The sequence below is a fragment of the Desmodus rotundus genome, chromosome 13 (assembly GCF_022682495.2).
Source record: "Desmodus rotundus isolate HL8 chromosome 13, HLdesRot8A.1, whole genome shotgun sequence".
Classification (NCBI taxonomy): Eukaryota; Metazoa; Chordata; class Mammalia; order Chiroptera; family Phyllostomidae; genus Desmodus; species Desmodus rotundus.
This window is the reverse complement of record NC_071399.1, coordinates 94642475-94670194: the sequence shown is the minus strand read 5'-3', so window position 1 is coordinate 94670194 and position 27720 is coordinate 94642475. Positions and strand designations below refer to the sequence as shown.

At 49.5% G+C, this 27720-nt stretch overlaps 1 protein-coding gene across 2 annotated transcripts; it reads right to left on the bottom strand.

Annotated features, from left to right (window-relative positions):
• Nucleotides 1-773: 773 nt before the first annotated feature.
• USP18 (ubiquitin specific peptidase 18) lies at nucleotides 774-24101 on the bottom strand. Of its 2 annotated transcripts, XM_045200386.3 has the most exons (12): nucleotides 23972-24101; nucleotides 15788-16042; nucleotides 14748-14844; nucleotides 10628-10773; nucleotides 9572-9651; nucleotides 9032-9178; nucleotides 8327-8422; nucleotides 7766-7936; nucleotides 7156-7287; nucleotides 6611-6660; nucleotides 3061-3139; nucleotides 774-1783 (listed from the first exon to the last, which is right to left on the bottom strand). In XM_045200386.3, the coding sequence occupies exons 2-11, from the start codon at nucleotides 15843-15845 to the stop codon at nucleotides 3094-3096; spliced, it is 1023 nt and encodes a 340-aa protein (XP_045056321.2). In that variant the 5' UTR covers nucleotides 15846-16042; nucleotides 23972-24101; the 3' UTR covers nucleotides 774-1783; nucleotides 3061-3093. The 2 variants fall into 2 exon arrangements, with proteins under 2 accessions (XP_045056321.2, XP_024422476.2); XM_024566708.4 differs by lacking the exon at nucleotides 774-1783 and having other exon boundaries at nucleotides 1843-3139.
• Nucleotides 24102-27720: the final 3619 nt, after the last annotated feature.

Sequence of the window (27720 nt, the reverse complement as noted above, 5' to 3'; positions counted from 1 at the left end):
TTCTTGTTCCTGTTTAATTTCATCATTAATGACTCACCGCCAACAAAATTTTTTCTAGCTTCTCACATTACCTCACTTCTTCAGGTTTTCTTCCAAGTTTTATCTACTTTTACATTTTTACATAGCTAGCTAAAGTAACACAATTTTATTACTGTATGATAGCTTATTTACCTTGATAATCATGAAAAGCAATTAATACAAATAACAGAATTTCTTACAGGGAGAGGAAATAACATGCAGAAATAAATATCCTTTAGATGTATGTAGAGACAGTGAGTTAAAGATATAATCATGGGGGGAAAATGGAGACAACTTTACTTGAACAACAATAAAAAAGAAAAAAGATTAGAATCAGAAAAGAAAAAAATTTAGATCAAACATAAAACAAACTGAGGATAAGACAGTTGTAGTATGGGTATGCTTACAATTTCTTAATGCATTTTGAAAAAAATTTTTGTGGGCATGTGATTTCTGGGGGTAAATTTGGAAATGTCTATAACTCAATTTATTTTCCAGAAAACAAGTTTATAAAACAAGGAAAAAAGAGATATAATCAAAGAAAAGCAATAGCAAAAAAACAGATACAATACCTAAGATGAACCTTAACAAGAATGTGCAACATCTGTATGCACACAATTTTTAAGTAATACCGAATGAAAGACACTTCAACAACTGGAAAGTAACATTGTGTTCTTGCGTAAAAAAACACATTAAGATGTCAATTCACAAAGTTGTTCATAAATTTAATGTGACTTAGATTACAATATCAACATCTTTAAAACTAAAACAAACTTGTTTTCAGTTCACTGGTTAAAATAAACATGCTTTACAGTTGAATATGAAGAAATAAATATCTTTTATGTATACAAAGACTAAAGATACAATCAAAGAAAAGAACCAATAGCAACAAAACTGATAAAGTGCTTGGGAATAAATTTAACCAGAACATTCATGATCTGCATGAACATTTTGACATGCAGCCCACATAAAAGAAACTTGGAAAGTAACATCACATTCTCGTTAGAAAAACCATATGCAGATGTCATTTCCCAAAGTTGTTTAAGATATTAAAAAGCTGCTCCTGAAGGTCTCACATGTACATACAACCCCAGACCACCGAGGGTGACCACACCTCCTGGCATCCACCTTCCAGACCACCTGGCGTCCGTCGTCACGACTGATAACCACCCAGAACCCATCCTAGGGCTAAGAATGCAGGATGAATAACTCTCAGGAAGGTGCTTTGTACCATAAGAATTTTTCTCTCTTCTCTCCTTTGTACACGTCAGGGTTTTGGCCTGGCTGTGTCTGTTTGCAAATGCTAAGGCTCTGGAAGAAATCCCTGTCATTTCTCTCTGGCACAGCCTCCAGACTCTTTGACTTCATTTGACACATTTAAAATTACGGCTGTGGTATGTGTGTGCGCAAATGCACACAAGAGGCTGAGAGGGGTGCACACCGTTTACTGCATCGAACAGTGTCCTGCCCAAAATTCTTGTCCACCTGCAACTTCAGAATGTGAGCTTACTGGGAAATGGGGTCTTTGCAGAGGTAATTAGCCAGGTGACAGTGAGGTCACACTGGGTTAGGGTGGGCCCTACTCCATTGGCTGCTGTCCTTCGCTGACAGTCAAGTGCACACATAGGGAAGAAGGCCACGGGAGGGTGAAGGGATGACAGGGCTGCAGGCGTCGCCGGAGGCCAGGAGAGAGGCAGAGAGGCTGCTGGCTCCTGAGAGAGCTGATGCTGCTGACACCTTGGTGTCAGACTTCCGGTGTCTGGCACTGTGAGAAAATAAATTGCTGTTGTTTTAAGCCACCCATTTTTGATAATGTGTTATGGCAAATTAATTTAACCTTTTATGGCTATTTTTTTCCAATAAAAATAAATTAGTAAAGAAGTTACCCACATTTTATGTTGGAACCTTTGGCTCTGCCACCTAAGTAGGAAATCTTGGCCAACTCATTAGCTATATGAAGGTCTCAGTCGCTTTGTCTGTAAAATGGGGATGTTATCATCCACCCTGTTCACTTTCCAGGCTGTGCTTGGCGTCTCCCTGGACCCTTCTCTCATGATCCACAACCATTTCTCCTCCCACGCAGCTCTAGTGACCGTGACCATCCTCTCCACCGGTCTCTAGTCCACATCTCCAGCCCCCAGCATATCTGTTTCACCGAAATACCACTGCACGTGCCTTTTCTTTTTGAAGCCCTTCAACAGTCTCTAATTACCTATTAAATTAAATTCCAGTTTCTTCATTTAGTTAAAGACCCTCTACACTTGGCGCCCCACCTGCCTACCACTTGCTTCCCTGGTTCAAAACCAGATCAGAGACAACCTTTGAACCTGGAGCCTGGCCCTTCTCAGCGGTGCCAGTGAGGGTGCTCTTCCCTGCACGCGCGGCCCCTCCTCCACCCGGGCCCATTTCTGGCCTGAAGTCTTCTCCTGCGGCCCCACGATGGAGGGGACTCCCCTTTCCTCTGAATTCCTAGAGCACAAACCCTCAGCATCTTACGTATTTTGATTACCACCCATTAAAATGCAAACGATTTTTTAGAGATAAAACTTTATTCACTATTGTGCCTGGTATGCAATCTCATGGAGAGTGGGTGCTCAGTACATATCTGTCACGTAAATGAATAACGATGATAAAGCACTTGAGTTTTAGAGTATTAACATAGGTTTTAACAATTAAAAAATATTTAGATAGAAATGATATTCAGCCAGTACCACCAGACTAGTTATAAAACACTGAGATACTTCCCTCCATTGCCCCTGCACACTGGATGCTGCAGGCAGGTCGCGGCCCCCTGAAAGCGTCTGCACTCCCACAGCCTGGCAACCAAAGGAGCAGCGTCCTGCTCTGCCCACCCGGCCAGGGCCAGCTGGTGGGGGTAGTGTCCCTTCTGACTGATCAACACCCACGAGGTGACAGTTAGATATTTTTGTAATGACCTCTGTTTATAAATAAAGTTTAATTATACAATTTGAAAATGGTGCTTCTCCTCATTGCCACATCTCCTAAAAGAGCAGATTCGGGAATAGAAAAGGAAAATGATACTTTGTCAGTCTCTGCAGATTTAGGGCATATCCATTAAGACTCAGTCTTCATGTAAACCAGAAGATAGGCAGTTTCTCTCCTAGAGAGAAAAAAAAATGCAACATCATAGCAGAAATGAAACAGTCGCAGTTAACTGATACATTATTAATTCACGACAGGATAAAGGTCAGCAAACTTCCCAGGCTGTTGGACAGCCATCCACCTCAGAGGAGAACGTGGGACCTGGGGAACAACCACTACACTGCGGTCCGTCAACATCTAAATCGGGGGCTGGCAAACGAATCCAGGAAATCCCACTGGCACACAGCCACGCTCTTATCACCCACAAGAGCAGCATTGAACAGCTGCAACAGAGACTGTGTGGCCCACAAAGCCTAAAACATTGATTCTCTGGCCCCTTTTTAGACAGCTTGCCAAACTCTGTCCTAATTAATGGGGGAGGGAAGTTGCTGACAACAGGAACTGACAAAGAGTGAGCACCCAAGAGAGGTGCTTATAAGAGAGAAAAGGAAGGTTGGAGGATTTTTTTGTTGTTTAATTTTTTTTTGATATATTTATTGATTATGCTATTACAGTTGTCCCATTTCCACCCCTTCACTCAACTCCATCCTGCCCACCCTCTCCCTCCCACATTTCCCCCTATAGTTCATGTCCATGGGTCATACTTATAAGTTCTTTGGCTTCTACATTTCCTACACTATTCTTACCCTCCCCCTGTCTGTTTTCCACCTATCATTTATGCTATTTATTCTCTGTACCTTTCCCCCCTTTCTCCCCCTCCCAATCCCCTATTGATAACCCTCCATGTGATCTCCATTTCTGTGGTTCTGTTTCTGTTCTAGTTGTTTGCTTAGTTTTCTTTTGTTTTGGTTTTAGGTGTGGTTCTTAATAACTGTGAGTTTGCTGTCACTTTTACTGTTCATATTTTTTATCTTCTTTTTCTTAGGTAAGTCCCTTTAACATTTCATATAATAATGGCTTGGTGATGATGAACTCCTTTAACTTGACCTTATCTGAGAAGCACTTTATCTGCCCTTCCATTCTGAATGACAGCTTTGCTGGATACAGTAACCTTGGATGTAGGCCCTTGCCTTTCATGACTTGGAATACTTCTTGTCAGTCCCTTCTCACCTGTAAGGTCTCTTTTGAGAAATCAGCTGACAGTCTTATGGGATCCCCTTTGTAGGTAACTGTCTCCTTTTCTCTTGCTGCTTCTAAGATTCTCTCCTTCTGCTTAATCGTGGCTAATGTAATTATGATGTGCCTTGGTGTGTTCCTCCTTGGGTCCAGCTTCTTTGGGACTCTCTGAGCTTCCTGGACTTCCTGGAAGTCTATTTCCTTTGCCAGGTTGGGGAAGTTCTCCTTCTTTATTTGTTCAAGTAAGTTTTCAATTTTTTGTTCTTCCTCTTCTCCTTCTGGCACCCCTATAATTCGGATGTGGGAACGTTTCAAGATGTCCTGGAGGTTCCTAAGCCTCTCCTCATTTTTTGGAATTCTTGTTTCTTCATTCTTTTCTGGTTGGATGTTTCTTTCTTCCTTCTGGTCCACACCGTTGATTTGAGTCCCAGTTTCCTTTGCATCACTATTGGTTCCCTGTACATTTTCCTTTGTTTCTCTTATCATAGGCTTCATTTTTTCATCTGGTTTTCGAACAGATTCAACCAATTCTGTGAGCATCTTGATAACCAGTGTTTTGAACTGTGCATCTGATAGGTTGGCTATCTCTTCCTCGCTTAGTTGTATTTTTTCTGGAGCTTTGAAGGGTTCTGTCATTTGGGCCTTTTTTTTTTTTTTTTGATCTTGGCGCGTCTATTACTTAAAGGGGCGGAGCCTTAGGTGTTCCCCGGGGCGGGGTAACACTGGTTGCTGCGCTGACGCTGTACGTGGGGGAGGGGCCGAGAGGGAGCAATGGCACCCACTCCACTTTCCACCAGATTTCAGTCACTCCCTCCGCTACCCACAATCAAATTGGGTCCCCCTGGTGCTGGTTCCCGAGTGGGTGGGCTTGTGCACACTCTAGGCCCCTGTGGGTCTCTCCAACGACCTCTCCTGTGAGGCTGGGAGTCTCTCTTGCTGCCACCCCAAACCCCACGGGCTCTTTCAATCAGATGTCTGAGGCTTTATTTCACCGTGCTGGAGCCCTGGGTTACGCAGTCTGCTTCACTCCCCGCCGTTGGTCCTGGTTTATCTGTGCCCGAGTGTGGGGCCTCGGGGTGCTACCGCCGCTCTGCCTGCCCCGTTCTCTGCCATTCTGAGTCCGGCCCTCTCGGTTTCTCTGTGCGTGAATGTGGGGCCGCAGGGTCTGCTAGTGGTCAGACTGCCTGCCCCGTTCGTCCCACACTCCGCCAGTCTCGGTCCTGCCACGGCCACACGAGTCCTCTCCGCCCCGGTGCCCGTCTCCGCCCCTCCTACCGGTCTGGATGTATGTTTCTTTTTTATCTACTTGGTGTCGGACTTCCTTGCCGTTCGATCTTCTGTCAGTTCTGGTTGTGCGAGGAGGTGCAGTGTGTCTACCTACACCGCCATCTCGGTTGCTCAATCTGGTTGGAGGATTTCAGACACAAATTTCACCTAGGTCATTACTTTTCAAATGATCCGGACAACTTGTGCAGCTGAAACCATCTCCAAAATCACCCCTGGTGCACAATACCAGCCCTAACCCAGAAACTCAGCCAGAACACTTACAAAGTCTCTGCTTTGATTTCACCCAGCTTTTCTCTTTCCAGCTTCCCCTCTATAGTTATTGATTTTTAAAAGTACAGTTATGGATATTTACTAAATGCAAGCCACTGCCCCAGACGGAGAAAGAGGAAAAGAGTGGTCCTTGCCCCCAAAGAGAGCGTGGGCTACCGTGACAGTTATGTCAGCAAACGGACACAAAACTGTGGGGCCCTTTCCATAAAGGAGGTGTGTTTACAACACAGTGGGGGCTCAGGAGGAGCCCCTGCAGATCGTCCTGGGTGGACCAGGGCAGGCTTTGTGGAGTAGGGAAGGCCACGCACGCACAGGGGCACACAGGCAGGGCTGGGCCTCTGCGCTGGTGATGAGCTCACTGGCCAGGCCCTGCGTGTGCAAAGCCAGGGGGAGGACATGGAGGGCACAGGAGCTACCTCCTCGTTAGTTCTTTTTGGAGTGTAAACTGTGAGAAAATCGCTCTGGCCGGCGGCTCAGTTGGTTGGAGGGTCGTCCTGTACACCTGATGATTGCAGGTTTAATTCGCAGTCAGGGCACATGCCTAGGTTGCAGGTTCGGTCCCTAGTCGGGGTGAGTACAGGAAGCAACCAATCGATGTTTCTCTCTCTCTCTAATCAATTTAAAATACCATATCCTCGGGTGAAGATCAAAAAAATAAATAGATAAAACAATCTGAGAAAACCATGGTGCAGTGGGGTGGGTATGAAAGATGGAGTGGACCAGCTCGTCGCTGGGGAGGTGGGCGAATACACTGGTGGCTGAATCCATGAGCGTTCCCACAGCAGTAAGAGCCCTGTGCCAGCTCACGGGGCTTCGCCCGCTCATGGGGCTTCGCCTGCTCAAACACATCTCTTACCAGCGGTAGCTGCGATTTCCGTAGGTACACCGGATGTCTTCCCAGGACACCTGGACACACACAAACACACAGAGTGAAGCACCCAGACAGCACAGGGTGCTACAGTCCCCCCTCCCTCACTCCTCCCGACAAACCTGCCCAGGGACTCCCGAGACCCACAGCGTCTGCTGATAAACGCCATGGAAGTAAAGTGTCTCTTCATGCCCTCGCTTCTTTGCTTAAACCTGGTTATGCTCAGCCCAGAGTTCTACCTTCACATTTCCACCTCTCCTTGCTTTCCTTAAGTTTCCCACACAGCTTGGAGCCGCAGGGTACTGAGCTTAGCACGCCAAACCCTAGACTCCGAGACAAGTGGACTCGGGGAGAGCGCTAGCCAGATGGCAACTTCGTGCAGAAAACAGCTGTCTCTCCCATAAACTGCCCCATACACACAGACCAGGGCCACTCTGCTTGTGTGACTTCAGGGACCCACCCAGCCCTGGGCTCCAAAGACACCAGAGAGCGCTAGCCAGGGGCCAGCGGTGGTTTTGGGTGGTGTCACTCACCCCACACACACTGGAGTCGTTGAAGCAGAACCACCGTCCGTCTGCGGAGCTCCGGATGTAGGCGCAGTAATGGCCGAGGTCAGGCAGCCCCACGTGGGCGATCACGGCAAAGAGCTCGTACTGCCCTCCGAGCTGGAAGAAGCGCAGACACAGGCGACTCTCCTGTGGCCCTGCTTTCCCCGCCCAACCTCAGAACAAGGAGATGTTTCCCTGCACATGTGTCTGGAATCTACTCCGCGCCAGGCCTGGGGCTTCATGGGGACCAGAAAACAGTCCCTGACTTCAAGAATTTCACTGCTAAGTAAGCCAGAATCAGAATGCTGTGTTTTATACCAGGTGGTATTCCAGGCATATTCAGGAAAACCCAACTTTTGCCCCAAAAAGGAAAAGGAACACCAGCTGAGGAAAGGCTGAGGCTGAGGAGCTGGGGGAGAGCCCTCCAGATATAAGACATGCTTGCAGTGACCCTGCAGAATGACCAAGACTGGTGGACAAGCCATGGAAAGGGGGCCCACCTGAACGTGGACCCAGAGCCACCAAGGTTCCGCCGCACAGCAGCGTGGAGCATCCTGAGGACATGGACGTGGGACGGGAGTGGGGGGCTCCTCACCTGGCCATCGGCATCACAGGGGGAAGCATCGTCTGTCAGAAGAACCTGACCTAGGTCCAAGCTCTGGGGGAAATGCAGGGAACTGCAGAGTTTTTCTGTCCGCGAGTTCCTGACGGAGAACCGCATGAGGTGGATTGTCAAGGTCTGGGGCAAACGTGTTGGCTTCAAGACCTGCGAAAGCAGAATCACTGGAGATGAAGCCGCGGGCACTGGAAATGGGGAGATTCGGAGAAATAGCACAGCCAACGCATGAGGGGGGACACAGGAGGATGTGGTGCAGAGCGGGGCCCCAGTGGAAACGGAAGGCCTGAGCCACCCTGGTGCAGTTCAGCAGCACCTGCGCGGAACCCAGGGCCGCAGTGGAGTCTGCTGGGGGAGCTCCTCCAGCCTCGAGGGCAAACTCTCCCCGCTCTCGGGCCCACCCTCCTCCTTCACAGGCGGCCTCTCGCCCTGATGTCAGCGGAGGAGCCCCAGGACCCTGGGCTGCCAGGGGCTCTGTGAAGAGTCTCTCAGGGACAGCCCCCCCCTACACAGGGGGGCTCTGCTCACGGGAGGGAGTACCTGTTTGCCGCTGGTCCTCCTCCCGCAGTGCTCGCAGAAGCACCTGCTCTCGCTGGACAGCGGCCTGGGCTGGAAGAAGCAGTGAAGGGCCTCCTCCTGCCCAGGAACGAGAAAACAAGCAGGGTTGGTGTTTCCCGTGCAGAGTCCAGAGCACAGCCTGGACCTGCAGCGGGGACGTCAGCTTCCCTTCCGGTGTCGCCGTGCCCAGACTGGGGCCCAGGGCGGGATGGTGCCAAGTGCCTGCTGATCAGAGGGGAAAAGGGGACAGGGCCCCTGAAAGTACAAATAGGAGGGAAGAAATTTTTTGGCCAAATCAAAGGAGAACTTAGCCAGAGCCATGCAAAGGAAACAGAAATGATTTTTAAAAGCCAAGTGTGAACTGCAGAAGCCCAATTGCTGAACTAAGGAAGAAAGAAGGGGTTCAGCAAAAAGACATTTTATATCGAACAGAGACAACGGTGTGGAGATGGCCAGACAGAAAGGGGGTGAGTGGGTGGAGGTGGGCTAAGCGGGGCGAGGGGGGATAATGAAGTGGAAAGAGACTGCAGGGGTGGCGGGCACACGACTGTGTGCAGCTGGTGCTTCACTGACTCGCACACTCGCAAGCTGAACGGTTTGGCGAACCGATGTCCCCCATGGCCTCCATTCCCTTACAGGACATGGGGACATGTGGGGACAGGAGACTCACCGAGAGAAGCCCCTTACCAACGTCCTGAGGAGATTCGACTCCGCGTCAAAGAGAGGAAGCGGGAGGGTCAGCATGCTGCTGTCCTTGCTGCTCTCCCCAGCGCAGTCCAGGCACACGAAGGTCTCCCTGGTCCGGATCGTGTACAGGGCCTGCAGCCGCTCCGCCTGCGTGGGAGGAGGGAGGGTGGGGGTGAAAAGGCGCAGAGCCATCCACAGGCCAGGCCGGGACAGTTTCCACAGCTGAAGCCAGCAGACCGGAGCTCAGGAAACAGCAGCTACTAATGCTCGTCGCTCTCCTCAGAGAGGTGAGACGATGACGTTAGCAACAGCACGGTTCGGCTGGGGCAGGGGGAGTGCGGGGGGGGGGGGGGGACGCAGACAACTGTAACTGAGCAACAATAAAGGAATTTTTTTTAATTAAAAAAAATAATATCATGGAGCTGTGATCCGCATTTTATGAGATTTTCTCTTTTTACCCTCTCTACACATCACGCCGACCACTGCTGACTGAGCTGACTGAGCGGCGTCTTAAACTTGTGCGTGCTCCCAGAATCTCACCAGGTCCACCTCCGTGATCTGGTCCTTAAGGAGGTTCCATACCATGAGGTAGAGTTGAGCAGCGTCATGCTGGACGAACACTGGCCAGAGAGGAAAGGCACAGCCTGATTAGCAAGTCCCCGAGGACACTGCTCGAGCCCTGGGGCCTGGATGCCCGTGGGCGTCCACCACCCTGCGTCCTCCTGCCTTCGCCCTGTTTTCAGGCCCAATCCCCACTGGACGTCAGGTGCCATGAATGGAAAATAAGCTTGGTGCCGGTTTTTGAGAGCTCCTCTCGAAACTTAACATCCACGTGTTCTGCCTCTGATTTGCCACCCACCCCCAAAGGCCCCCACCCAGGGACCCAACTAGATAAAACCAACAGTTAATGATGGATTCTCTCCTGTCTGGGTCAACATTTGACTTGAATTCCTACGGCCACTCACTGCTCTGTGCCTTTATGTATTTTCTTCATTCACTTCCCTAAAACTCAAGCACTTTCTCAGTACTCGTATCTGACCCAGGTCCTCCCCAACACTGTCCAGGAGAACAAGAAGAGAAAGGACCACTGCAGAGGTAGGGGAGGCAACACAGAAGCAGTGAGTTCCGTGCATGTGACGTAAGTGGACGTAAAGCTCAAAGCGTAAGTACAGAAGCCTAGGAAACAGACCTAGGAAGACAGAGAAGTGAAAACACATCGAGGACTATCTTATCAAAGGGTAGCTATCAGCCGAAACACAAAGACATTGCAAGAAGGGGTCACTATTGTAAGTGCACTAAACCACCCTATCCGCTGCCTCAGGCCCATTTTATTTCCTTCGTGATACTAATCACAAAGGAAGCGTTTTCAGGGTTTGCTGTTGAGCGTGAACAACACCCACCCTGTGCCTGCAGAAACGTGGGCTCTTCAGTGCCTCCGGTACAAGGGGTCCACCATCCACCAAACGTCCCGCTTAGTCCCTCAGCTCTCTTTCCTCTCGCTCTCTCGCTCTCTCGCTCTCTCTCCCCCCCCTCGGTCTCCTGTGCCCGCCCGCTGGAGCGCCAGGCCAGGAGCCGGTGCTGGGGGGGCTGTCTTACCGGGCACGTTGTGCTTCCGGAGGCAGTACACCAGCTCCGTGGGCCGCACGGCCTTCTGCCGGCTGTCCTGCACCCTCTCCAGCAGCAAGAGCAGCTGGAAGGGCACGCTCCTCTTCTGCTCCTCCACGCCCACTGGCACTTTTAACCTGCCAGGGAACAGCAGCCATGAGCCGCCCTGGGTCTCTGGGTCGGGGGCACACCGTGCACACTCAAGGGGACTGCCAAGTCTTCATGCCCAGGCCACTCTGTGAATTAAATCGGAATTTCTGGCAATGGAAGCCAGTTATCAGAATTTTTCGGTGTTCCAAATTATTTAAAAGATTTTATGTATTGTTTTTTTTAGAGAGGGGAGAAGGCAGGGAGAAAAAGAGGGAGAGGAACATTGACGGGCAAGAGAAACATTCATCAATTGCCTCCTGCATGTCCCCCACAGGGGGCCTGGCCCGCAACCCAGGTGTGTGCCCTGACCGGGAATCGAACCCACCACGTTCTGGTTTCTGGGACGAAGCCCAAACCAATGAGCCACACCAGTCAGGGTGGCATTTATACATTTTTTGAACTTATTAGGCGACCGTGTGTCCAGAATGTGCAGAACAAGACTTCCCTCTGGTGGCTTTCGAAAGGAAACTATAGTCAAGAGTCTGTGGGCTTCTGGGCAACATGGAGAAATAGGTAAAGGCTGCACTCACCTCCTCCCACCAGCTCATCAAAATTCTTGTGCAACTAAACGGCAGAACAGCCATGATCCAGCACTGCCTGAGATCCAGCTGAACGGACAGCCTACAACTAAGGATGTGCAGACGCAGCCAAGCAAGAGGGACAGACATACAGGACGGGCTGGTCCCACACCCACATGCGGCGGGTAAAAATCAGGAGGGACATCTCGGCTGCACAGGTCCCCTGAGGAGCAAGGGGTCCCAGCCCCACACTGGGGCCCACAGCCAGCCCAGGGTTCCAGTGGCAAGAAGAGGAGTCCCCCTAACTTCTGGGTGTGAAAGCCAGTGGGGACTGTGGCTGATGGAGACAGAGGGCTTCTGGAGTCCCAGGAGTTCATGAATTCGCCAGAGAGACTCCCTCCCTCCGCACTCCAGCGATGAGGCAGCATCTCACAAGGCACCAGGGAGACACATGGGGAGGAACTGAGGCGTCTGGCTGTGGGCTGAGGGCTGAGGGCTGAGGGGCAGCTTTCCCCAGACAGACATGCTGACCAAGGCCACTGTTCCTTCGATGAGCCCCCATCCCCACCAAAAACGCAGGCGGGCGGGCCCCACATCTGAGTCGCCATCGACCTGCTCACACTGCCTGTCCTGCCCTACTGATTCCCCGAGACCCACACCAGTGAACCTGCAGAACCACCCCAGCGGTTTCCAGGGGCGTTTCCACACAGACAGACTGGCTTGGCTCATGCTGCAGACTTCCCTAAAGTCTCTCAAAGGTTCACAAACCCCAGAGAAGCAGCATCTGGCCTCGGCGTGCTAAGCAGCCCCAAGCCCGACACTGACAACAGCTGGCGTCCATTCGCAGCTCAGCGTCTCTCCAGCCCCTCCACGCCGAGCACAAGGGGCAACCACCGGCAGATCACTTTGTAGCTCATACCAGGTGTCCCCAGGCAGGCCAGAGGCAGCAGCTGACCTGGGCCTGCACCTCCCAAGAGGCCCCAGAACCAATACACTCAGTGGCCAGATTCAGACCACACCAGAGCACCGCCCAGCCACCCCCAAATGTCATACCCAAAGGGCAGGCCCCAGAGCCGAGTGCCTCCTGCTTCGTAGGGTCAGCCCCTGCACTGTCGTCGCGACCAGTTCCCACAACCAGCCAGCCAGAGGGCCACTGCATCACAATGGCGTGCCCACAGCGCTCAAGGCGCAACCACAACAGGAAGGCACACGGAACCTGCACCGGCGCCACGGTGAACGCACTGCCTCCGGTGGCCAGGGAGGCTGTGCCACTAGGCCCCACAGGACACCTGCTACACACGGCCACTCGGCCCCAACCGGGAGACACAGCAGCTCTACCTGACACACAGAAACACGCACAGGGAGGTGGCAAAGTGGGGAGACGAGGACCCAGGTCCCAGATTAAAGAACAGAACAAAACTCCAAAAACAGAACTAAACAGAATGGAGACCAGCCATCAACCTGATGCAGAGGTCAAACCACGAGCCAGAAGGGTGCTCAGCGATCGCAGCGAGGACTTCGACAGGGGGCGGGAGACAGGAAACAGTTTAAAAGGCAGTCAGAGATTCGGGATACACTAACTGGATAAAGTATACACTAGAGGAAACCAACAGAAGCAGAGGACAGAATCAGCAATCTTGAAGATAACAATTTTGAAAACAATCGGAACAGAAAAAAAATATTTTTAAAAATGAGGAGAGTTTAAGGGGCCTCGGAGACAACATCAAGCACAACATTCATGTTACACCGAGAGCAGGAGGAGAGCGGGAGAAAGGGACTGAAAGCTTATCTCAAGAAAGAGTGACAGAAACTCCACCTGGAAAATGGAGACAACTGCACTTGAATAACAAGTTACAAAAAAAAAAAAAAAGAAAGCTCCCCGAACCTGGTAAAGGAAATAGACCTACAAGTCCAGGAAGCACAGAGTCCCACACCAGATGAACCCAAAGAGGCCCAAGACACGTGATAATTAAAATGGCAAAGGTTAAAGACAAGGAGAGAATCTAAAAAGCAGCAAGAGTAAAGCAGTCAGTTACCTACAAGGGAGCTCCCATAAGACTGTCACCCGATTTCTCAACAGAAACTTTGCAACAAAATGTTGAAAGTGATGAAAAGCAGGGACCTACAACCAAGATTATTCCACTCAGCAAAGCTATCATTTAGAATCGCAGGACAGATAGAGAGCTTCCCAGATAAAAAGCTAAAGGAGTTCATCAACACAAAATTGATATTAAATAAAATGGCAATATCTACCTATTAACAACTACTTCAAATGCAGATGAGTGAAATGCTCCAATCAAAAGACACAGGGTATCTGAATAGGCAAGTAAACAAGACCCTCACACATGCCACCTGCAAGAGACTCACTTCCGATGGAAAGACACACACAGATGAAAGCAAAGAGATGGGAAGAGAGTTCACGTACACAGTAACAAAACTATCTGGTGTAGCCATACGTACACCATACAAAATGGACTTTCAAAGAAAGGCTGTAACAAGAGACAAAGAAGGACTCGGCAATTCTACTTCTAGATATTTATTTGAAGAAACCCAGGCACTAATCTGGAAAGACACACGCATCCGTATGTTCACCACAGCACTATTTACAATCGCAAGCTACGGAAGCAACTTCAGTGCCCGCCGACTGATGAGTGGATAAAGCAGTGTGGCATGTACTCAATGGACTATGACTTGGCCGTTACACAAGAATGGCATTTTACCATCTGTGACAACATGGATGGACCTAGAGGGTAGTACGCTAACTGAAATAAGTCACACAGAGAAAGACAAATACCATATGAATTCACTTATATGTGGAATCTAAAACACAAAATAAAAGAAAATCCAAGATACTCATAAATACAAAGAACATTTTGATGCTTGCCAGATGGGGGTGGAGTTGGGAGAATAGGTGAAAAAGGTAAAGGGTTAAAAAGTACACATTGGGCCCTGGCCGGTGTGGCTCAGTGGGTTGAGCGTCTGCCTGCAAACCAAAGGGTCACCGGTTCAATTCCCAGTCAGGGAACATGCCTGCGTTGTGGACCAGGTCCCCAGTTGGGGGCTTGTGAGAGGCAACCACACATTGATATTTCTCTCTTTCTCCCTCCCTTCCTCTCTTTCCAAAAAACACAAATCTTTTTCAAAACAGTGCACATTGGGAGTTACAGAACAGTCACAGGAATGTCACGCACAGCACAGGGAACACAGTCACTGATACGGTAGTAGCTGTGGAGGTGGCAGGTCGGTGCTGGACTTATCAGGGTGACCCCTTGTAAGTTACGTGAGTGTCTAATCACTGTGTTGAACATGTGAAACTAATATATATGGAAGGTCAACTTAAGTGAAAAATACGAAATTATTTTTAAAAGTCCAAATCACTGGAAATAACAGTATTTGAAAATATAGCGTAATATACATGATTAAGGCCTGAGTAACAGTCTTACCTCTTCAGGATCTGGGTAAAGCCCACGTTCCTGATCAATACCTGGATCAGGGAGTTGAGGCAACAGGTCTGTCCCAGGTTGTGCAAACCGACTGGGCCTACAGAAAGAGGAGGAAAGGCACTGAGGACAAGGCCTGGCTAAGGGACGTGACAGAAGTCACGTGTCTCTCAGGACTCTCCTTCAGGACTCGAGATCCTGTGAAGCCCCCTCAGAGAGACGAAGAACTCCTTAGGGACCGTGCAAAAAGTGGTGGAGGACAGATCTAGCAGGAGCTCTGGGGAGCGACACAACGGTCCACTAGGAAAAGAGGTGTCCCGGGACACTGTGTGGCTCAGCGTCACAGGTGCATGCGCCACTGTTGGGAGAACAAAGGAGAAGTGAGAAACGGTTCCGAAACCGTGCAGGACTTCCTGCCGGAGCTGAGTCCCACAGGCATGTGCCCAGTCGATGGCGACTCACCCACATGGTTGGAGAAACCGGAACAAAGCTCATTCGGAGAGTCACTATAGCCCAAACTCACCCACAGGGGCTGAAGCGACAAGGGACCTAGCAGGAGGTCAGAAATCTGAAAGGCAGCGTTTCTCTAACCCACCTGCAGCCCACGTCTCCTTCCCCACCCAGCCCGGGGCTCCACGGTCCCTGCAGGTGAGTGACTTAAGAGGGAGGGAGGACCACTCCTCGCAGGATTCCTGAGGCAGGGCAGTGAGAAGGTAAAAACCCAGGGGTGTCAGGTCGCAGAGTCACGCTCCTGAACCAGCAGAGGCGCTGGCCTCTGGACACACCCGCACACAGGGAGCGCGGGCAGGAGGGGGCTGAGGTCTGAGGAGTCCCCCCCCACGCCTCACGTGCCCCCCACCCCACATGCCTTGCACGACCACATGCACTCAGCAGCAGGACCCTTTACTCCCATTTACAGAGGCTGAAATGGAGGCACAAGGGATCAAGGGTCTTTCACCAGAAAGCCCTACTGCCCGCGGTCTGGTGGGTGAACTGTGCAGTCAAAGGGGGTGGGGGAGAGGGGTGGAGAGGGCCGTAATGACCGTGAGGGCTGTCCCAGGCCCCGAGGTGCGAAGGTAGCTGCTCCCTCTTCTTCTTCATGCTGCTGCTCTCTCGCTTGTTCTCTACAGGGTCCGCTGAGGGTTGCTGAGACTCAGCCAGGACGGATGTGCAGATGTCCTCAGGAACCGAAGCCCCTTGCCCATTAGTGACCACTCCGGAGTCCCCAGGCCGCTGGCCGGCCAGTGTTCAGCACAGCATGACCTCACTTCCGGGAAGAGGTCTCCTGAGTGGGATGTCTGTGAAAATACAGCACAGGCCTTAAGGACAAGCAGGGGAGACACGCACTCCTGGGCCGCTCTGCTTCCAGGGCCGAGTAGGGGAGGAGATGAGCGAGTGGGGAGACCGGAGCCGGCTCGAAGCTGCGCAGCAGCAGTTCCAGCCTCGGCCGTCCCATGGCTCACACGAACCAGTCACTACAACTCTGCAGCACGCCAAAAACATACCATACTTTTTGCCAATCTGAGAAAAAATATATATAGGTATAGTTTTGATTCATTCACACCGGATGGCTACTCTCGTGCTGGCTGTTGTCATTTCTTATTTGACCATCTGAGGGGAAAAGCTCAGTGCCCCCAAATAACAGTCGGGTGTTGCATGTCGTAAAAACCCCTGCAGCACCACGCTATGCCACGGACACTAGTTGGAAACCACGGGTCTAGGGCTGGACGAGAACCAGACTCCACACCCACCTTCTTCGTCTCCGTTCTTAACTCATCAGAGTGGGCTTCCCCATTTTCTCCACTCCCCACCCCCAGGTTCTTTGTTCTGGCAGACCAGATATTTGCCTCGGGGTGCAGACCAGAAGCCTGGTGTCCCCTCAGGCCTCGTTCCCCGGCCCAGAGGCCCACTCGGGCTGTCAAGTCCTTGGCCTAAGGCCGCTCACAGGTACTCTTACTGTTGTCCACAGCCTTGACTTCCGGTGCAAAAGATTTACACAGAGACACTTTGAAATGGAGTCAGAGCTGTTGTGCCAGGGGAAATGCCTCACAGGTCTGAGACCTCAAGCCTTCGGATGTTAAAGGGGGGCAAACAGCCTTTGGACTGGGCCTAGAGCGACAGGGTGCCTCAAAGGACTGTTTGCAAAGACAACAGGAAAGCGGTGTGATGACTAAGGGCCCGCTGAGTACCAGACTGAAAACTGGATACTGCTTAGAATTAGTGTCCCAGGGGGAGCTTATCTGCACCAACAGAGCTGCCAGGGTGTGGAAGACACACCCCTGGCCTCTGTATCCTCATCAGGGCAGTGACTGGCTTTCCCTGAATCAGAGCTTCCTAGAGAGCTGTTCTTTGATCTCCAAGGCTCACTGTTTCTCACGGTGGCCTTCGGTTTTGGGTTAACGCTGAAAACCCTGCCCCGCAGGCCCGGGTGCTGTCCAGGTTCCCAGGCACTTTGTGCACAGAGCTACTGAACCACTTGGCCCACGGTATTCTCATCGCGTGGGGAAGAGCCATCTCCGCACTTGGGGTGGGTGAGCATGCCACTCAGACCCCTGCAGGGCAGGCGCCAGGCCCGGGCCCAGGGGTTGTTAGTGGCCGGCAGCTACCAACTGAGTCCTTTGGGGAATCCGCCCCAGGGAAGGAAGCTGGCCAGTCCCAATCCTGGGGCCAGAGGAGGCGCAGGTATAAAGACTTGGGCACCGTGCCTGCAGGCGAAACAGCTCTGAGGGTCATCCTGCCCCAGAGCAGGAGACCATCTAGCAGCACTCCCCCCACTGTCTCTCTTCCCACCCCTGCTTTGCTCACCCCAACAAACCTCCTGGACGCACATCTCAGACAGAGTCTTAGTGTTGGAAACAGATATCCACCTGCAAGCCCCGTGTATTTTCAGCAGCTTCCGCTGCACCCTGCACAGGGCCCAGTGAGTGAGTGAGTGAGTGAGTGAGTGAGTGAAGGAGTGGATGAGGTCGTGTAGGGAACAAAACAACTTCCCAAATAACTAAAAGGCTATCACGTGGAAGAGACGAAACCAGACTTACTGTCTGTGGGGCCTGGGGGTCGGCGGGTCAAACTACCTACTGTGTGACCACCACAAAGACACAGGTTTCATTTCGGAACACCTAAGAGCTTCCACACAGCCCTGGTGGGGGCCTGTAAGCTCGGGTTGCAAGGCCGGCCCCTGCAGGAAGGCACGGGGGGAAGGGACAAGAACAGCTGGGGGGCAGGAGCGTTGGCAGCAGCAGGAGCGCTGAGCTCTTTCCTCTCCCTCCGGCTTCACTCGCCCATCTAAATAGTCGTTTTCACTCAGACACACGCACTGCTCAGGCGGCTAAGGCAGATGAACACGGTGAAGACATATCTGACTCACAAACCCCTGAGTGGGTGTTCCCAACACTCCGTGTGAACCGACTGTGGGGAGGGGTCCCTAAAGGCATAGGCACTGTCACCGAGCTGCCACAGCGGAGACAGGCGGACTCCGGGCCACAGTCGGTGGGGAGGCACTGCCCCCTAGTGGTACACAGTCACACACGCACATCCTTGCACGTGGCGCTGAATCCCAATGCACTTGAAACATTCATTGTACAGGAACTTAAATTTTTCAGATGAAGGAGGAAAGTCCCCAGGCGTGGTTTGGAACGTGGTCATTCAGCCAAGGTCTGCTCCGTGGCTTCCACGCTGCTTCAGAAAGGCCAAGCAACCAAGCGCCGCCTTCCGCTGCAACGCGGGTGTCCCTGCTTGTGCGGGCAGCGGCCACCGTCTAGGGTCACTACTGTGACAGAAAGCGAAGGCACTGGGAGGGACCGTTAGTGCTGCACAGCCAGTTGCAAACCTTCCACACCCTACTCAGCACAGCGACACCTCGTTCATGTGGTCAGGTACAAAAGCATCGTTTTTGCTGCCAAAGGAAGATGCTGCAATAATGAATGTTTTGGGCCATTCGTTATACACGTACAACTATTACTTTAAAATGTTTAAAGAAGGAAAATAAATAGAAAATTAATACACATATTAAAGAGAAAAATAGTTGTCTCTAATAGTTTTCTAAATAGTTTATGAAGACTATTACATCTTTGGGGGCTTTCGACTATTTATTAAATTTTAAAAGTACCTCTTGCTGGTGTGGCTCGGTTGGTTGGAGCGTCCTCCCCTACATGGTAAGGGGGTTCAACCCCTGGTCAGGGCTCCTGCCTAGGTGGTGGGTTCAATACCCTTTTGGGGTGCATGTGGTACCGCATGGGGGCGACTAATCAGTGTTTCTCTCTCACATTGATGTCTCTCTCTCCCTTCCACCCTCTCTAAAATCAATAAACATTATTAAAATATAGATCGATTTTAAAAGTAAGTTAGAATAACAGAATTAAGATCGTATTGCTTCTATGCTTTGTAAAATTGTTTGGTATACCAGCACTCATACTATTAAACAAAGAAATCTTTGAGAATTGTTTTCAAGTTTTAATTATTTAATACCAATTAAGTCATGAGTCTTTCAAGAAAAAAATCCATTTGCAAATTCTGCACATTTTGTGAAGATGAATTAAAAGCAGAACTTGAATTTTATCACCTCAAATTATCATGATATATATTATCATATATAAAAATTATCATTATATATAATTATAATCTATCATTATCATTATATTGATAATATAATGATATCATTATCACTTAATTATCATTATATATAAATTATCATAAACATATATATTAAAAACTCTATAATAAATATCATGCAATTCAGGTATAATAAAGAATATTTTAAGATCTGGGGGGGAGTGGAAGGTGGGGACCCCTGGGTCCAGGTCCTGCACCAACAGCCAGCCTTTCACATGCAGCCCTTCCCCCAACATCCCACGCGCTGCCACGGTGGTGGGGCGGGGGGTGCGAACAGTCAGCCTGGATGCCAGCCCGGCAACGCGTATCACACCCTCAGAATGACAGCTGCCATTCCTGCTAGCCCAGTGCCCCTCCTTTGGGTGGCAGACTCGCCTTTCCAAAAACCATCTCCATTTTCAGACCACGAGGACTAGGCAGAGCTCATGCCGGGGGTCCTTCGGACGCACAGCGTCCACAGTGGCTGCTGCAGTGGTGGCCGCCAGCCCCACATAGAGCGGACCATCGTCAGCCCCTAGACTGCTCAGCTGTGACTCCAGGCGAGAAGGACTTGCACTGAACTGTCTCCTCCACCACAGCAAGGAAACCCACCAGCCAAAGAAAAAAAGCCCATGACTAGAAGGGGACAGAGCCAAGAGCTGGAGACAGACAGAAAACCAGAATCCAGCGGCCTTCAGCTTCAGCCCTGGAGGCCACCACGCCTCCCCACTCAGAGGTCCTCTGCCAGTTTACAGACTAGCTCGAACTGGGGTCCTGTCCCCTGTAGCTCGAACGGTGCTGACTGGACCTGATTCGACTTCTAGGGCTCTCTCTTCAGGAAATAATCAGATATCTATGTAAGAGATTGTTGACCAAAATTTGTTTTTATGGCCCATTTTCATTATGTACTTAACAAACAAGGTAAAATGACGTATCGATAAGAAAAGTGATGACATTTAGGAAATCGTGGGACATTCATTCCGTTACCGTTTTGTCCATTCTTCTAAACATCTTATTGTTCCTCATTTAACACTAGGTGATTTATCAAACAAGGATTTTTTTTGTTTTGTCAACTGCCAAAAAATAAAAGTACCCTTTCAAATTCAAGAGCTGCAGCACTATTTATAGTAGCAAAAAAAAAAAAAAACAGAAAATGCAACAATAAGAGTTAACTAAATTATGATTCATAAAATGAAATACTATGGTGACATTAAAATAATTGTAGACTAATAAAGATGAGGAAATAACTATAATATTTCATTGAATAATAAGAAATTATAAAGAAATCATACAGTATGATCCTAATCGCATGAAACATAACTACACACACACAGAACATGACTGGGATGAAATCTAACAAAAATGTCACTGAAAGGTGAATCTCACTGGTGGGATTGCACACAATTTCTGGGTTTTCTTTTTTTTTCTTGTTTTCAAATGTTATTTTTAGATAGAGGGGAAGGGAGGGAGAGAAACATCAATGTGTGGTTGCCACTTGCATGCCCCCTACTGGGGACCTGGCCCACAACCCAGGCATGTGCCCTGACTGGGAATCGAACCAGCAACCTCTCCATTTGTGGGCCAGTGCTTAATCCCTTGAGCCCACACCAGCCAGGGCTCTTCATTATTTCCGTTAATTTCTAAATATATTGCAATTAATTGATAATGTAATTTTTAAATAATCAATAATTCACTTAGAGGATAGATTTAATATCTTTTAATGGGGCCTTTGTTGGCATAGTGATCTCGTTCCAAGATCCCAGAACTTAACGAATTAGGAATGAAAAGAAGTGTAAGAATCTTTTTTCTTAATTCTTTTATAAAATGTGGAGGAAAGAAGAACATCTGCAGTTAGGAAACAACTAAATATAAGTGGATATATTATTAAATTCTTGCTAACACACACCTCGTTTTCTTAGCAAATATTTATTTTCAAAAGTCATCAACAGCTGTTCCTCTTCTGAGTCTCAGTCTCAGCAAAGTTGAGGACAGGCGACAATTCCATGAGCAAGAAACAGGACTGACTCTGCGGCCACCCTGGGGGGAATCTGACAGAACAGAGTCTCACCCTTGAGAGACTCTCACCCAGCCCGTGTTTTCCAGACACTGTTCCACCAAGACCTGGGAAAGACTGGCTGCAACCGAAAAGGGCAGTGAGACCCAAGCTGGCAGGCCAGATGCCAAAGGGCAACAGACAAAGGCAGCGACCTTCAGAGCTGATGGCAGAGGAGACAGGTAAGGGAGACGACAACAGGAAGGAAAGTGAAACTTAGAATCCAGAAGGGTGGGGAAGGCGGAGTGGGCAGACAGCAGGCAGCTGAGCTCAGTGCGCTCGACAAACACCCTCCAGAGAAGAGAAGAGAGGTATACCCCAAAGAAGCTGAATTTTCACAGAAGACCCCTGACCAAAAATTGGCTCCGACAGAGGATTTTTAAGGCATGGCACTATATGTATGACAGTGTGACGGTGGATATATGGCACTATACAGACCCCAAGAGTGAACCCTCTTGTAAAGCATGGACTTTGGGCTGTCGGAGTAGTCCATCAATTGTAACAGATGTACCTCTCTGGCGGGGGAGGTCCATATGAAGGAGGCTGGGGACGGGGGCCCTATGTGGGAAGTCTCTGTGCTTCCCACTCAATTTGGCTGTGAAGGTAAATTGCTCTAAAAAATAAACTGTTTTTAAAAATTAAATTGATTAGGGTGACAATGGTTAATAATGTTATTTTTAAAATACATTTTTTGTTTACAAAAAACTAAACCAACTTAGCTCCCATCTTTCCTAAATTTTTACCCTTAAAATAAGCAGGAGGCGTGACTGATAGAAGCAGCTGGCTTAGGCCCACAGCCACTGCAGCCACAGACTCGACCAGGGTGTCCGAGAAACAGCAACTAGTGTGATGCAGGAAACCCAGAGTGGTTCCCATCATAACGAGACTATCTGCAAAACCCCTGACTTTGTCCGTAAATGCCCCGAGCACAAAATTAGCTGCCCTGGAGTATGACGCAAGCTGCCCCAGGCTTCCAGACCCAGCCCATAAAGCCAACAGCACACCCGGGCCTCATTCTTAACTACTGGCTGTGCTTCTTCAGTGCTGCCAGGGCGCTGGGCAGGCAGGTGACTGCTCAGCACCTCAGACCCAAAATAGGAGGGGAGCTCAGGGCTACTCTCTCCAAAAACAAAGAGAGAAGAAAAGGAAAGGAAAAAAACCCAACCATGTGAAAGGCATTAGGACTTACCTTCTTTTTCTAATCAAATCTTTTTCAATAAAAGATTTTGTTTGCTTATTTATTTATTTTTAATGAGAAGGGAAGGGGGAGGGAGAAAGAGAGGGAGAGAAACATCAGTGTGAGAGAGAAACGTCCATCAGCTGCCTCTCCTACACGCCTGGACCTGGGACCTACCCTGAAACCCAGGCATGAGCCCCGACCAGGAGTCGAACCCCCACCATTCCGCTTGTGGAACATCGCCCAAACGACAGGGCACGCTGGTCAGGACGGGACCTGACCTCTTTTAGCCTGTGTACAGGTTAAACATTTTCCCCTTTGCAAGCCCATCACGGCGCCAAAGTTCCAGAACTGTGCAGCACATCTGTTAATAGTGAAGAGGGGAGATAAAAAGCCTTCTCTGCAGTTTTTTGCTAGTGCTCCAAAAACCAAGATGAAGCTGCATACCTGTTAGTCTCCTACCCATTGTCCTGGGAACACGGCCCCTGACCTAGATACGCAGACTTAACCTTACCACCACCACCACCACCACCACCCCGCCTCCCTCTGTACAACATAGCTCTGAAATATGTTTAAATATCTGCCTTGATTTCTGGAGCAATTTCCAAGTACAGCCACCTCAGTGACTTAACTTTCAAGAACCCAGAGTTTCAGGAGTCATAGAATGAAGGTTTATGTTTAAAGATCTAAATTTAGCATTCTCACGGGAAAAGTGGGGAGGAGGTAGGAAGCAGACCAAAACTAAAATACTGTGATTTGCCAGTATTTGCCAAATGGACAAAATTTTTCCAATTTCTCAATATGTATGCCCACTGACCCCGCAATTCCACTTCTAGGAACTTTCCACAAGTACGTTTTTAGGTTAGTATGAAGGTGGACATAAAACGGTATTTATTGCTGCATCATCTACACCAGTAAATACAGGAAACAACCTAAATGTCCATGAGTTCTTTAAACAGATGAGATGCTCCTCACACTATGCACCAATTTTCAAAACTAGGAGATATCTCTATGGCTTGTCATGGAAAGATGTCCATCGTATACTGCCAAGTGAAAAAAAAGCAAACCCCATAACAATTTTAAAGACTTGTACAGATGCAAATTTCTAGTAAGGTGTACACAAAAACGATACTGAGTTGAGGATTTAGAGAAGCTTTTGTTTCTACATTACACCTTTGTCTAGCTGGCCTGTGTATTCCATTTTTTTTTTTTTCAAAAGCTTGAAGTCATGCAAAAAGTCTACATAAGTATATCCACTTGGAAAAAATTCATTCGTCCCACATATGCATGTAATGACTATAGACCATTATTAAAATTTGCAGATCCCCTAATACATTCCTTAATTATCCTGGTGGATATGAGCATAGCCCCGTGGGGTGTTTTTGTGGAAAGGAAGACCAAACTTGCCTTAAGTGCCACACCGGCGCCAAGCTCCCACTGCTGAGTTGGATGCTGGAAAACAGGAGAGCGTCCCCCGTGCTGCCGGCTCCAGCTCTGTCCGCGAAGCACTGAGCCCTAGCCGGAGCCGAGCTCCCGCCCGCGCCGCTCCGCCCGCCCACTCTGCCCGCCCCGCCCACCCGGCTTTCGATTCCCACGGAATGGAAAGTGAAACTCAGCGGGGCAGCTCAACGCGGTGCCCGCGGCACGAGAGCGCCTGCGCAGACGAGCACGGCCCGGAGGCGCTCGGGGCGCCGGCTGTCTGCATTGTGCTTTTTAAGTAGGCTGGGTGTGCAACGCACGCGTTTCGTCTAGGATCCCAAGGAGACACTTCTCCCCATTTAACATTTTCAGATTCCTGTACACACGATGCGTTTTATAATCGCTTGTCAGTTCACAGTACAGCAGCATTTTTCCCTCTTCTAGTGCTATAATTTCTTGAATTGTGTACCTTCAAGTCAACACGGTGCGCAGTCGATGAAATATGGCACATAGGCATGAAGCTGTTGCTCTATCCTGTGGTTCTGCTGCCCTCCAGACTGCAGGACAGGATCCACAGGGTGAAGGGTAGAGCAAACCGGGAAAAGAAGGTGCACTATTTAATTCTCATTAGAAATTCTAGAGGCAAGGTCTATTTCAATGCCAACAGGAATCCCCAATTTGGGGTGCGGGGAAGAAGGAAACTATTCAGAGCAAAAAGCTCATCTGTGTAACAACACGGCTGGGAGGCAACCGTGGGAGGAAAGGGCCCTGGGACCAGGGACCATGGGGTCAGGTTCCTCTCCGGCTGTACACTCCGCTCCTCGTGAGGCCGGAAAGACGCTCTGCAGCAGAAAGGCGCAGTTACCCCCAGAACCAGAGCAGAGCCCTGGCAGCTGGGGCTCGGTGGATGGAGCACGGGCCTGCGAACTGAGAGGTGGCTGGTTCAACTCTCAGGCAGGGCACAGCCTGGGTTGCGGGCTGTGAGAGGCAGGAAGGCCGTGTTTCTCTCACACGTAGATGTTTTTCTCCCTCCCTTCCCCTCTCTACAGAAATAAATAAATAAAATCTTTAAAAAAGAAAAAAAAACTGGAGGGAGGTGGCTTATATGGGCAAAAGTCCCTTCCCCTGGCCCCTGATTGATCTGCCCTCATGCAAATGAAGACTCCAATCCTTGAAGTTTGATTGGCTCAAAAGCACTGTCCTAGTTGGTGAAAATAGAGCCACTCTGGTTGGTCAGAGCTGTATCTATGATTGGATGGGGAAAGCCCCAGTCCTATTGGTTGAAATAGGATTCCAGGGAACCTTTATAAGGGTGGCTCAGCCGGCAAAAGCACAGTACAGGTTTTTCTCTGAAATGCAGTTTGTGTGAGAGGCCCCTGTGCAGAAATGGCTGCTAAGTTGTTTTTAAAAGTTTTAGCCCGGTGAGCCACAAGGATCCCTTCTTAGTAGATGTCTTCCCCAAGGTTCACAAGCTCTGACATCTACTGTATCCCTGAGAAATGCCAGTCTCTCTACTAAACTCTAAGCCTAATTTGATCTGGACTACAGCATCTGGATGGAAAACCTATTTTTACCCCACTTTTAAGGATGAGAATATTAAATTTCAAAGAGGTTAAATGACCGACCTGCCCAAGGTCAGAAAATTACAAGAGGGGAGCCAGGATTTCAAAAGGGTCTGACTTCAGAACCTCGGGCCTTAACTGGCATGTGCAAAATACAATCTCAGTGAAATTAGGAACTAACCAGGTGGGCAAGCAGATACATAAGGTTAAAGGATCTGTAACATACACACATGAAGTGCTTGTTGCCCCTTTATTTCGTGTATGCACACTTCTGCGGGTAGGGGCTGAAGCGCCATCTGCCAGGGGCTCAGGCACTGGCTGTTGGGCAAGGACGCAGGATGGAATCTGCCCACAAGGGCCCGTCCTTTGTGAGAGCTTCCCACTGGTGGAGGTGAGGGTGGGAGGTTCCAGAAACCCAGGCCTCCTTGAGTCGGGTCTGCCGTGAGGCGTCACGGCAGGAAGATACACGTGTACACGGTATGTGTGGGTGGGTGTGTCAGAGGCAGGAGCACAGACGCACGCACATGCTATATAAATACCTACATCCATGTGCACGAACGCGTTCACCCTCTCACCTGTGCTGAGGCTCCCGTTGCCTCACAGTCTGAGTGGAAATCAGTACGGTGCACAGCATGTTCTCGCTGGCACTGGGGTTGAGTGTGGACAACACGGTGTCACATAGCACATCTGCGGACTGACCAGTTAGTTAGTTGTAGAGCCAACATCAGAGCCTTGTCAATAAACAGGAACCTCATAAGTTCTCACAGGTGTAGGATATTGGGGAAGGATATTGCAAAGTGCACTGTAGTTTGCTAAATATTTTAAGTCAGTAGAATTTTAGGGAATAAGCTCTGTTTGTTTCCAGTGATTCTTAGCAGAGAGCTGTTTCTAGTCAACCAATTCATTCTGCCTGAATCTCGGTGACACAGTGGAGCAAAGTATCTGGTGTTGCTGTGCCTGTGGAGGGGACAAGAGCCGATCTTAGGGCTAAAGGCTGGACACAGGATGTGAGATCCATTACGGTTATGATGAGGGCTCTTTCTCTTCCCTTCCCAAGCAATTCAGTGCTAAAGCCACCAGGCGGGCAGAGCACAGGAGGCATGTGCACAGCAGGGTTCTGCAGTGGCCTGGAGCAGAATTGCATCCGCATGATAGAGCTGTCCAAGGAAGCGTGTGGGCCTCTAAGCAGAGGAGAAGGGTGTCCACACATGGTGGGGGGACAGGCCAGTACACAGGGTGTCCGAGCCCAAGCAGGATGAGGAGGGCATCTGCCCAGGCAGGTTGTCCAGCATGGGTGTCAGAATCTACGTGGGGTGCAGAGAACATCCACGTGGGGAGGGGGTGCAGCCTGCCCTAGGCCACCAGAGCCCAAGGGGTCTGAGGAAGGCTTCTGTGCAGAGCGTTACTGAATTCCAGGGGCTCACTGCCTACTCTTCAAGCTTGAGACGTGGTTGTCGTAAGGTGACTTTATTTACTTGCAGCAAGTAAAGGATACAGAATTCTCGTCTCCTAGACGGGGGCCTGACCGTGGCTTATACACACTATTGGGTCAATCGCATGTTGATGTCAATATTTGTAGAACACCTTCTCCGACGACAGCAGAATACACATCCTTTTCAGACCACTGGCATAGCATAAAAATGTGTGGAATGTAGTTAAAACAGCACTGAGGAAGAAAAAATTTTTAATCCTCACCCAGGGATATGTTTTATTGATTTTAGAGAGGAAAGGGTTGGGGGGAGAGAGAGAGAGAGACATCAATGTGGGAGAAAGACATGGATCGGTTGCCTCCCATTGGCACTCTGACCCGGGATCAGACCCGCAACCTTTTGGTGTATGGGGTGACTTTCCAACCAAGCCACCCGGCCAGGGCCTGAGGGAGAAATTTATTGCAGTAAGTGTCTGTGTTAGAAAAAACGTTTCCAATCAGTGATCTAAACTCTACCCATAAGAAACTAGGGGGAAAAAGAACAAAATAAACGCCAAGCAAGCAAACGGAAGGAAATAATAAAGAGCATGAATCAGTGAGATTGAAAATGGGTATACAAAGAAGAAAAATCTATGAAATTGAAAGCTTGTTCTTTGAAAAGATCCATAAAATTGACCAAACTCTAACAAGACTGACAAAGAAAAAAAAAGGTACAAATAACCAATACCAGGAATTAAACAGATACT